Genomic DNA, 12219 nt, shown 5'->3' on the forward strand with positions numbered 1-12219 from the left:
TACATCCTCATATTATATATTACAACAATAGAAATTGAATTAAATGATTGTTTAAGCAGAATGCAAATCCATAGTACCCTTGGCAAATGAACTCAACAATAATTAATGAATTATCTCTATGTTACATTGACCTAACCGCCCTGAGTCCTACGGGAGAAGGGCGGTATATAAGTTTAATCAAATAAATAAAATAAATAAATGTTATATTTGATAGCTTTTTCTTTCTACTCATCTTTTAGAAATGGTATACTTAAAAGAGGATTTTAAACGTTTCCTTATCTTTCAGCACCAAAAATCAAAATACTACTAAAAGAAATAATTTGTTTCATCTCAATATTATTACGGTACTCCAAATCCTTCTCTGAATAGTGCAAATTGTTCAGTAACTCTTGGCAACTTAAGATTCAGAGGTTACTGATTGCTGGAGAGAATAGAAAACTGAGATTACTAACTATCTATTGCAAATGACAGCATTTTGTTGTGGGTCTTATTTTTTATCATATATCATAAGCTTGCACTAAAAATGGCCAATGAAATCTATTTGGAAACAATGCAGGCACAAAATCCAATAAAAGTGATTTAAAGAACTTTAATTATATTGCGTAAACCAGGCCTTACTATTGCATTTTCGCACCACTGAATATCCACACTAAAAGGCTCTATATGATTAGCTAAGAAATGTAGACTCCTTCCAGTGAGATAGAGGTACTTGGCTCTTATGTCAGGACAACCACTACAAAGACTCGGTAGGCTTGTAAGTTGAGCATGGGCATTATGACCAACTGTTTGCGCAAGGGTGATCCAATCCTGTTAAGAATCCAGAAAATATAAAATAAAATAAACAAACTATTGAGGAGGTCAAAACAGTAAAAAAAAGTTTAAAATATGATTGCATTCAAAAATATTTACCAAAAATAGAAATAAATGAGTGCTTTAGGAACTGACTCCTAAAATGTTGCTACAAAAGTTACGCAAGAGAGACATTCCTGAAAACCTCTAGGTATTATCTAGTATTTGGCATTTGCCATATACTTGTTTTTAGCAAGGAGTCTGTATGGTTTCAGCCCAAATTTTATAAACTGCTTTGATACTTTGAGGGTGACCAACACTGGGAGAAAGAATGGAAAAGTAAATTCAATTCTCTGTTACATCCAACAGACTTTGATATTGTCAACATGTATGTTTCTAGCCACTCAGGATAGTGGATAGTGACTAGAAATTGCTGCCACACTCTAGCAGCAATTATACTAATGAGTTTCACATAAGATTTTAAAATTAATATCAGTGTAAAATCATTGAGTGAGATCACTCAGAAGTCTCCAAGGCACATTTCTGCTCTTTAAGAAATGCCAGGTTTGTAGTCTGTGAGTAGTTTTGTTCGTTGCCTGAAAGTTGAAAATATCCTGTGATACAGAGGGTATTGCCGGCTGAATGGCAACTTTGTCTGTATAGGTATTCCTTGACTTGTGACTACAATTGAGACCAATGTTTCTGTTGCTAAGTGAGACAGTTGTTAAGTGAGTTTTGCCCCATGTTACAACCTTTCTTGCCACAGCTGTTAAGTGAATGCAGTTATTAAGTTAGCAGCATGGCTGTTAAGTGAAGCTGACTTCCCCATTGACTTTGCTTGTCAGAAGTGATTACAAGAAATGATCACATGACACCAGGACACTGCAACCATCATAAATATGAACCAGTTGCCAAACATCTCAATTTTGATCATGTAATCATGGGGATGCTGCAACTGTTGTAAGTGGGAAAAACAGCCGTAAGTTACTTTTTCAGTACAGTTGTAACTTTGATTGGTCACTAAACGAATGATTGTAAGTTGAGGTCTACCTTATCTTTTCTCATTCCTTAATCATCAGAATTCCCTATGTATATTTTTCAAGGGTGGAGGGACTACTGTAGTGAAAGATGTGTTTCTATCTTCTCTGAGGTACTTACCTGTATCTGGATTGAACCTTTTTGCTGATGTTTTAAATGAGACTTCCATGATAATAATGATTTCTATATGTGGCAGATTGTATGCAGAAGAGATTAATTATGAACATATTGCACAAGTGCATACCTGTTCAACTGAAGACGTATCAGGTGTAAACCTTACAAAATCCTCAATAATTTGCTCAATTTGGTCTGCTCTAGCTTCTTTGTTCTTTTTTTCAATATTGATAAGAACAAAAATATCCAAAATGATCTCTATGAAGTTCACCTTCATGTTTGCAAGTCTTCTCATTAAAGGTGTATTTATATTTCTAGTCTGAAATAAAAAAATATTATACTGAAAATGGAAAAGAAACATTAAAAAACGATCTCAGTTTCCATAATTGCAAAAAATATCAAGATAAACATAGGATCCAAGTTTGGAGGAAAGAAAACCACGATCACCATGCCTCTTTTCAGCCACTGACTCGCTATTCTGGCTTTTGACAAGTTGGCTGTCCTTTTTTAGCCAGGCCTACTAAAAACTGTATAAAAACAGAAAACAGTTGCAAAATGGAACACGGAGAAGAAGGTGCACATGCTTTTACACAGATATTAAGATATATAATATATACATATAAAATGTTAAAATTAACATTCACAAGAAGATTGGCATGCAAATTCCAAAGTTCAAGGAGTCCTGTACTGAATATTGATAAAGATCACTGGTGGTTGTATGTGTTCAGAATTTAGAGCCTGGGTGTACTTCAGATTTAGCTCAATCCCAAACTGAATTAGTCAGATTTGGGTAGATTCAGGAGTTATATAAACTGATGTAGACTAGATCAAATCTGAGCTGATACACAAACTCTGTTAACGAACCTTAAATACAGTGATGTACAGAAAAAGGGGCTGGGATCACTAATTATAATATGCTCTGCTTAACTATAATTTCTTTAAGGCATAATTGAATTGAATATGGTGCTAACAAAAGCAATAGCTTCGACTTCTGGCTTGCCAACACTGCCGTTATGAACGTCTGGAGGACAGCTCTCGTCTTCCACGTCCAGGTTTGCATCTCTGGGGGTTCCTAAAAGGGCCGAAGAGTTACCCTGGAGGGGCGACCAGCAAGAACTGGCTTTTGCAGAAATGCCGGGGAGCCGCAATCCTCCCGTTAGTGCCTGCATTCCCTTCAAACCAGCGGATGAAAGACTGGCCATAGCAACATGGCCAGTTATTAGACTGCAGACAGCCAAAGTCACATTTACCACCAGGCAACATTAAAGCAGCGTGGAAGAGACTGGGTAAGATTCCTCTCTTATACCCCAATCTTATTTTCACCTAAATGAGCTGCTAAGTACTGTCCCCCCTGTGGAGAGGGAGGGGGAGTTCAACCCTCCCTTCAAAATAGCGGCAACCAAGCCTCCAGGGGTGTTTAAAAAAATGTTGAAAAAATGATTTGGACCTCAAATAGAACTTTATAATTTGTGGACTAAAAGCTTTGGACTACCTACTCCTTATTTCCTACTCTTATTTGAAAATCTGGCTCTGCTCTTTTAAAATAGAAGAAATAATTGAAAAGAGATTAACAGATAGTTCCCTAAAAGAAAAGAAAAGAATTTTCTAAGCACGTGGGGGACACCCAGTGGCTAAACCTGAAAATGCAATCTGACATTCTAAAAAACAAAAAGAGAGAGAAGAGACTTGGCCGATAAACCAGAAAAACAAGGTAAGACTAACCTTGAACACCAGATGTGAGACTCCACCATGGAAGAAATACAAAAACAAATCTATGCTATGATGAAAATAACCTATCAAACTTATTAGTTCCTTTCTACAGCTGATGATAAAATAAGAGCTTTTCAGGAAAAATTAGAAAGCGTCTTGGAGAAGCAAACTCAAATTGTGACTACAACTAATAATTTATCAGGACAGAACTTCACAGAAGAAACTGAACAATCAAATACATTGACAGAAGAATTAACTACTCAACAAGCACAGACATTTGAAGAGCAAAATGAGAAACAGATGGAAGAAAAAATATACAGTCCAGGACAATTATATCAATAGGTGAAAATAATGAGAAGATTTGGTGAGAGAAGATACACCCAATTGAATGCGGAATTCCAGAGAATGGCTAGAAGAGATAAGAATGGCTTCTTAAATGAACAAAGAAATAGAAGAAAACAATAGAATAGGGAGGACTAGAGATCACTTCAAGAAAATTGGAGAGATGAAGGGAACGTTTCATGCAAAAATGGGCATGATAAAGGACCAAAATGGCAGGGACCTAACAGAGGCAGAAGAGATTAAGAAGAGGTGGAAAAATTACACAGAAGAACTATACAAGAATGAGCTTAACGTCCCTGATAACCACGATGAGGTGGTCACTGACCTCGAGCCAGACATCCTAGAATGTGAAATGAAGTGGGCCTTAGAAAAGCTGAGCAACAATAAAGCTAGTGGAGGTGACAGTGTTCCAGCTGAGCTATTCAAAATCTTAAAAGACGATGCAGTAAAAGTGCTACACTCAATTTGCCAGCAAATTTGGAAAACTCAACAGTGGCCACAGGATTGGAAAAGATCAGTTTACATTCCAATTCCAAAGAAAGGCAGTGCCAAAGAATGTTCAAACTATCGCACCATTGCACTCATTTCACATGCTAGTAAAGTTATGCTTAAAATCCTACAAGCTAGACTCCAGCAGTATGTGGATCGAGAACTACCAGAAGTACAGGCAGGATTTCGAAGAGGCAGAGGAACTAGAGATCAAAACGCTGGCTCATGGAGAAAGCTAGAGAGTTCCAGAAAAACATCTACTTTTGCTTCACTGACTATGCTAAAGCCTTTGATTGTGTGGATCACAACAAACTGTGGCAAGTTCTTAAAGGAATGGGAGTACCAGACCATCTGGTACTCCCATTCCCATTCCATTGCTAAGCACATTGGATTTGTGCTTAGATTGTAAGCTGCCCTGAGTCTTCGGAGAAGGGCGGGATATAAATGGGATTAAAATAAATAAATAAATAAATAAAAATCTTATTTGTCTCTTGAGAAACCTATATGCAGGTCAAGAAGCAACAGTGAGAACTGGACACGGAAACACTGATTGGTTCAAAATTGGGAAAGGAGTCTGGGAAGGCTGTATACTGTCGCCCTGCCTATTTAACTTATATGCAGAGCACATCATGAGAAAGGCAGGGCTAGATGAATCAAAAGTTGTAATTAAGATTGCCGGGAAAAATATCAACAACCTAAGATATGCAGATGATACCACTCTAATGGCAGAAAGTGAAGAAGAACTAACGAGCCTCTTGTTGTGGGTGAAGAAGGAGAGTGCAAATGTTGGGTTGAAACTTAACATTAAGAAAACCAAGATCATGGCATCCAGCCCTCTCAATTCCTGGCAAATAGATGGGGAAGAAATGGAGGTAGTGACAGATTTTATTTTCCTGGGCTCAAAGATCACTGCAGATGAGGACTGTAGCCAAGAAATTAAAAGATGCTTGTTCCTGGGGAGGAAAGCCATGGCAAATCTAGACAGCACACTAAAAAGCAGAGACATCACCCTGTCAACAAAAGTATGTATAGTCAAGACTATGGTCTTCCCAGTTGCAATGTATGGCATGAAATTTGGACCATAAGAAAGACAAGAATTGAAGCCTTTGAGCTATGATGCTGGAGAAGACTCCTGTGAGTCCCTTGGACTGCAAGGCGATCAAACTGCTCAGTCCTAAAGGAGATCAACCCTGACTGCTCTTTAGAAGGCCAGATCCTGAAGCTGAAACTCAAATACTTTGGCCACCTAATGAGAAGGAAGGACTCACTGGAGAAGAGCCTAATGCTGGGAAAGATTGAGGGCAATAGAAGAAGGGGACGACAGAGAAATAGGTGGCTGGATGTAGTCATTGAAGCAATGGGCGTGAACTTAAATGGACTCCAGAAGATGGTAGAGGATAGGAAGGCCTGGAGGAACGTTGTCCATGGGGTCGTGATGGGTCGGACACGACTTCGCAGCTAACAACAACAACCACCTTCTAGGCCTATGTCTTTTCTTAATGTCTTGTCATACATGCATACAGTATATAAAATATCTATCTCTGTATCTCTCCATGTAGCGCTCTCTCTCTCTCTCTCTCTCTCTCTCTCTCTCTCTCTCTCTCTCTCTCTCTCTCTCTCTCTCCCTTTCCCTCCCCAACACACCAAAATATACTGGTGATGGGGGTGGAGAAGGTTAAGCAGAAGACTTATTTCTCCAACAGTCAGTGCTGGTATTCTTTAGAAAGTCTGTAATTTTCTTAGATCCAGCTCCTTCTGTGGCATGCTATTTCATAAACGCAGGCTTATACAAGCAAAGAAGCAAAAACCTTGATAAATTAATCTGAAAATTAGTGAACTTGGTTTTCCCAGGTAAGGCAGTTGCCCATAGCCCACCTGCCAAAGTGTATGCATCTATAGTTTTGTCTCCAAAACATGATGATTCTGCAGTATTTTGATAAAGTTATGTTGAACAGAAAAAAAGAAGTTCTGTTTGTTGATTTCCAATTCTTATCAATGGACAAGTTGGATTTACAATCAAAGTTAACATTTAAGCCACACATTGAATTGGGGGCTGTTTCAACTGGGCTTGGGACTGAAGACCTGTCATACTTTCATTTTATATCTGCACTGTCCTGTATTTCTGAGATACTTTAATACATCCTTTTAACTAATAATAGTCTTCATGTTGTGGATGCTGACTGTAACACACATAAACATCATACGTACCTCATTAATTGGAAGTATATTATTAATATGTTGGAAAAACTCTTCCATTTGTGATACTGCACATTGTGCTAATCTATATGCATCTATATAATGTCTTTGCTTGTCTGCAGCAGGTTCTGTATGTTTACCAAGTATCCTGTAAAAAAAATAATTTTAAACAGAAATGATATTTAGTACCTTTCTAAATAAAATAGAATGGAAAAAGAAAACATATAAGCAATACAAAATTAACAAAATTAAATGACTAAAATAGCTAAAAAAAGAAAGAGGAAAAAGGATGAAGAAAAAGAGCTACTGAGTTTGTTTTCCTTTTTGTACATCTGCTAGTTTAAGCACAGAGTTGCCTTATCGGTATGTATGTATGTATCAGCACATACATACATACATACATACATACATACATACATACATACTCCTTAGAAGAGAGACTGTGTTTTTATTTGCCTTGCTGCATTGTACTGTAGGTATGGGAACCATTCTTCGTAAAATTAATTTATTAAAAGCCAAAGCAGTTGTGTTTGACAGGAGAAATGGAATAAGTAACTTAATGTTACTGTACATAAATGATGAAAAATTAGACCAAGTAAATGAACTTGTGTATCTTGGTAGGTCATTTACTAAAGATGTTAAAAAAATAAATAAATATAGAAATGTCAGTTTTTAAGACCCCCTAAATGCTGCTAGATGTATGATCTGTTTGAAAAAAAAATGAATACTTCTCAAAATAAGTGAAAATGTCTGTGTATAAGAATTTATTTTTGCATGTAGTTGTGTGGAGGTGAGGCCTATGCACTCAGAAGTATTAAAAACAATGCAGTAAGAATGGGATACTTAAAAAAATATGTGTGTTAAAACAAGAAGAGAATTACAGAATTGCAAGACAAATACATGAAGAAAGAGTGAACGGTTTGAAATGAAGGGGAAGACCAAGTGAATTATGATTAGACGGAACTGATAAGATCCTCAAAAAGAGAAAAATGAGAATTTTAAACAACAAATGGAAATGTATGAAGTATATAAACAGGCAAAAATAGGATAGAAAGACTTGAAGAAATGAATGGTGCTTGCAATGTTTCCCTTTCTTTTTCTTACAGTACCTCAAGTTTTTAATTACTTGGACTCTTTTCTATTCTTTTCTGCATTCTATTAAATGTTGCTTATTTCAAAAAAAACAAAAAATAGTATGGTATAAATGCATGTAGTTATTTATGAAAAATTCTACCTAAGGACTTACCTATGAATATTTGCACATGCCATCAATGCATCAGCACTACGATCTTTATATCCATAAGAAAGGAAAATCTTCTCTATGTGAATTAACTTATCATAGGATTCCAGCAATATTATTTCCAACTCATGAGAATAACCACTAGTGTTAATGAGATATTTAACCAAATCTATCTGTATATATGCTTTCCTGCACAGGAGAATATATGGACAACATAAGGTCAGAGATTTCCTCCAAAGTAGCACATATATTTAAGCAACTATTCTTACTGCTATAAAAATAGCTCCTTGACTAACATTTAATTAATTAGTTAATTATTAGAGCATATTAGAAAAGCAGAAAAATCTAATGTTACGCTCAATGGCGAAGAATAAATTTCAGCTTGTTTGTAAAAAATTGAATAAATAAATATCAAATAAATCTGTGACCAAAAAGTGAATGTTGGGCAGTCTTTTTATTTATAATTTCTCTGCACAAGTAGTCCTCAACTTATAACAGTTCATTTAGTGTCCGTTCAAAGTTGCAACCGCACTGGAAAAAAAGTACAGGGTCATCTGATCATCTTCTGCGACTTTCTAACAAGTAAAATCAATGGGGAAGCCGATTCACTTCACAGCCACGTTACTAATTTAACAATTGCGGTGATTCGCTTAACAAAACATGGCAAGAAAAGTCGGAAAATGGGGCAAAATTTATTGAATGAATTTCTCACTTAGCAACTTAAATTCTGGGCTCAATTGTGGTCATAAGTTGAAGACTACCTGTATAGAAATAATATCTCCATATAACGACTTGTGTAATAAAAAAAGTTGTTACTGCAATCAACAGCATCCTTTGGAGAAGGGATCAAAAGGAGTAAGACAGTGTCATGGTGCGGCAGTACAAAGTCCTTTCCCTTTATATACATTGTATCTGCAGTGGCTCAGTGGGTTAGGACGCTGAGCTTGTCGATCAGAAGGTCGGCAGTTTGGCGGGTCGAATCCTGAGTGCTGCGTAACAGAGTGAGCGCCTGTTACTCGTCCCAGCTTCTGCCAACCTAGCAGTTTGAAAGCACGTAAAAATGCAAGTAGAAAAATAGGGACCACTGCAGTGGGAAGGTAACGGCGTTCCGTGCGCCTTTGGCGTCTAGTCATGCCGGCCACATGACCACGGAGACATCCTTGGACAAGCGCTGGCTCTTCGGCTTTGAAACGGAGATGAGCACCGGCTCCTAGAGTCGGAAACGACTAGCACGCATGTGCTGGGGAACCTTTACCTTTTTATCTGCAATGTAGATGCCCAGCTTGGTGTGGGGATTAAAGCATCAGGGTAGAAATTGGGAGTTCTACTTCCACCTTAGCCGCAAAGCCTGCTGGGTAACCTTGGACCAATCACTTTCTCTCAGCCCTAGGAAAGTGGCAATGGCAAATGCCCAAAAAATCTATAGGAACTAATCCAGGCAGGCAGTAGAAGTTTTTTTAAAAATTACTCCTATGGCACACAGAAAAAAATTCAGTGTACAAAAGCGGCAGTTCTTCACGCACACAACTGCAACTGCCATCTTAGCTTTTAAAAAACCTTTTCACCCACTTAGATGCTGGTGATTGCATTGCCTCCTTGCTTATTATAATTTAGGAGGGGTCCACAAAGATGTTATTCAATCCAGATGCTACTGTTTTCACAGTTGCATGGCTTTATCGCCTTAAACCAGTAGAATATTTTTTTCTAGGTCTGTGTGGAATTCTGAAAAAAAAGTTGGATTGATTTAATGAAAAGCAAAGAGATTGTCTGCTCACACAAGACCTAAAATCAACTGGACCATTTTCAAAGCAAGCATGATCTTATTAAACTAGATTAATAGAATGAGGAGGCTACAATGTTATTTTTGAAGAGGCATGTGGAGGATTGCATTATTACTTGATTATAAAAGTAAACCCAAACTACAATACTATCTTAACTTGTAATAATTACCTGGCTTCAAAGCACGCAATTATAAAACCCAATTCAGATTCTCGGTTGGGTCTTTCCTTCAGTAATGGCCTCAAGACATTTATGTTTTTTTGCAGAAAATGGCAAGCCTGCATCTATAGAAAAACAGGTTGTCAAAAATACTAACAAAGTATTTCAGGATAAACTGTATATCCTTTGGATTCTGTAAAGCAAAGAAAAGCTGGAGTAAAACTGCAAACACAATTGAGGTCACATAATTTTCACTTAGTGACCACTTCGCTACCATTGCAGTTACTAAAAGAGGGCTGCCTATATTGATCGCTAGTATTAAAAGAGTAATGAACTACTGGATATTTCAATTAAATAAATGAATTATTTCAGGGGTTCCCTGACCCCCGGGTGATTGCCCACTAGCAGTCCATGGTCCGTTCGAAACCGGGCTGTGGGAGAAATGGGCAAGTGCATGCCCATGAAGTGCCACTTGCGTGAGCAGTGCACAAATGCACGCATATGCGCAAAGCTCCATTCCCGCAAGCTCTTGACTGGCCTCAAGCTTTGTATGCGAGCTCATGAGCCTGCTGCTCAAGCAAGTGGAGCTTCATATGTGAGTGCAAACACCCTCCACTCGATACAAAACTCCATTTGTGTGAGTGGAAGGTGCCCGTGTGCACGTTCACCACACCCACACAAACACCCACCCACACACACACACACACACACCACACACACCAGGCCGAGCCACCAAGCTGAAAAGGTTTGTTGTAACTGCTGGTTTACTTACCATTTTATCATTTATTTCCTGGTCATCTCCTAAAATTGCATCAGTGAGAGCAAAAGTGCTCCCATGCCAAAACTGTTCATTTCCACCTATCAAGCGGGCCTTTTCAAGCAGTGCCTTCGCTTGCCCATGGTTTTTTTCTAAATTAGCTAGTACAGCTAGAAGATAAAGGCATCGTGATATACCACATGGATCATTCATTTTCTAAAAAGAAGAGATTTCAAATATGTTTTCAAACGTAAGTTGGAACATTATGATCGATAATATGCCAGACCATTCCATTCCATTCCATTCCATTCCATGTCTTTATATATTGTGAAAAACAGATTTCAGAACCTATTCTTCAAGTTTCTGTTATTTATGACATGAAATACTTTTTCAGAATAATTTCAATTAAATTCGGTCAGGAAATGAAGAAGAGCTTGCTTAAACTAAGACAATTTATCACAGACTTTGCTCTTTATGAATCTTGAGTCATAAAAAGGCAGAGTTCTTAAGCTGCAGTTTTCTGTGCACTCACCTTGAAGTAAGACTCACTGAATTCAGAGGGCCTTGTATCTGCACTGCACTAAAACTACTAGATAACCTTGCTCAATATTTTGCTTAGTTTTTAAACCAAGGGTTCACATTTGAATAATTTGAGTAATAGCTGCTAAGTCATGGCTGGTTCAGGAATTCTGGGAGTTGGTCCACAAGTCATTAAAGGGGCCATCGTTCCCCACCCCTGATCTAAGGAAAAAACATAGGATAATCTGTTCCAAAAAGTGTTAAAAGATCAGAAATAGTGCAAGTCATCCTCTGTATCAGGAAACGGGATACAAAAAGACTATACGTTTTACTCCTTTTTTGTGCCTGTCAAAATATTATGGGCTAGGTAACCAAGCAAGTTTCTCTTATCTAGTATAAGAAGTTTTTTCTGAGTTTAACCCATCTGATAGGAAGAAAGATCCTAAAAAGTCATTAACAGCAATACCAACAACAAAAGCTACATCTTAGGCCATCACACCTGGAAACACAACCAAGTCTTTCTGGAAAGCTGACTGGGTCAATACATATAAAATCTTAAAGAGGTATGGCATTTCAAAGGGTTAGCATTGCTCTTTTAATGAATCCCTATAAGAATTGTTTTTGGAAATTCAACAATGAAATTTAAATATTCTATATACTTCACACTTTAGGCTAAGACCAAGTCACTTGAGTTTCTGACAATTATGCTATTGCTGAGTTGAGCACCTACTATTGTAAAACTAGCGACAGTTTTTCCTCTTATTCATAGTTATAAGATATATATTTCCTAGAAATGACAAATAAAAAGAAACAATTGGAGACATGCACATTTAACAAAAAAAAATTAAGTTACCTGAGTTGCTTGGTGAGCTTCGGAGAGTAGTAACCTTGCTGGTTGATATAAGCATAGTTGGATTAAGACTTCAGCTTTTTCTATCCACAAGTAGGGGAGAGAAAGCCCATTTAATTCTTTTTCAGTAACTGCATTGAGTTCCAAAATCTGGAAATAATTTATTATAGAAATTATCCTTTTTAAAATGTCTATGTTTTAAATCATTATAAATTATAATAAATTAATTATAAATTA

General features: G+C 37.2%; 1 protein-coding gene across 1 annotated transcript in view; it reads right to left on the minus strand.

Moving 5' to 3' along the window:
• Window positions 1-12219, minus strand: part of CFAP46 (cilia and flagella associated protein 46) — a 98547-nt gene that overhangs the window by 26306 nt on the left and 60022 nt on the right. The window contains exons 36-42 of the mRNA XM_081328586.1: window positions 11986-12132; window positions 10629-10829; window positions 9869-9981; window positions 7925-8107; window positions 6691-6826; window positions 2072-2260; window positions 619-807 (exon numbers count right to left, since the gene is read on the minus strand). Coding sequence (XP_081184712.1) covers window positions 619-807; window positions 2072-2260; window positions 6691-6826; window positions 7925-8107; window positions 9869-9981; window positions 10629-10829; window positions 11986-12132 — 1158 coding nt within the window. The remainder of the gene's footprint in view (window positions 1-618; window positions 808-2071; window positions 2261-6690; window positions 6827-7924; window positions 8108-9868; window positions 9982-10628; window positions 10830-11985; window positions 12133-12219) is intronic.

This window comes from Vipera berus, assembly GCF_964194415.1.
Source record: "Vipera berus genome assembly, chromosome: 5".
NCBI lineage: Eukaryota > Metazoa > Chordata > Lepidosauria > Squamata > Viperidae > Vipera > Vipera berus.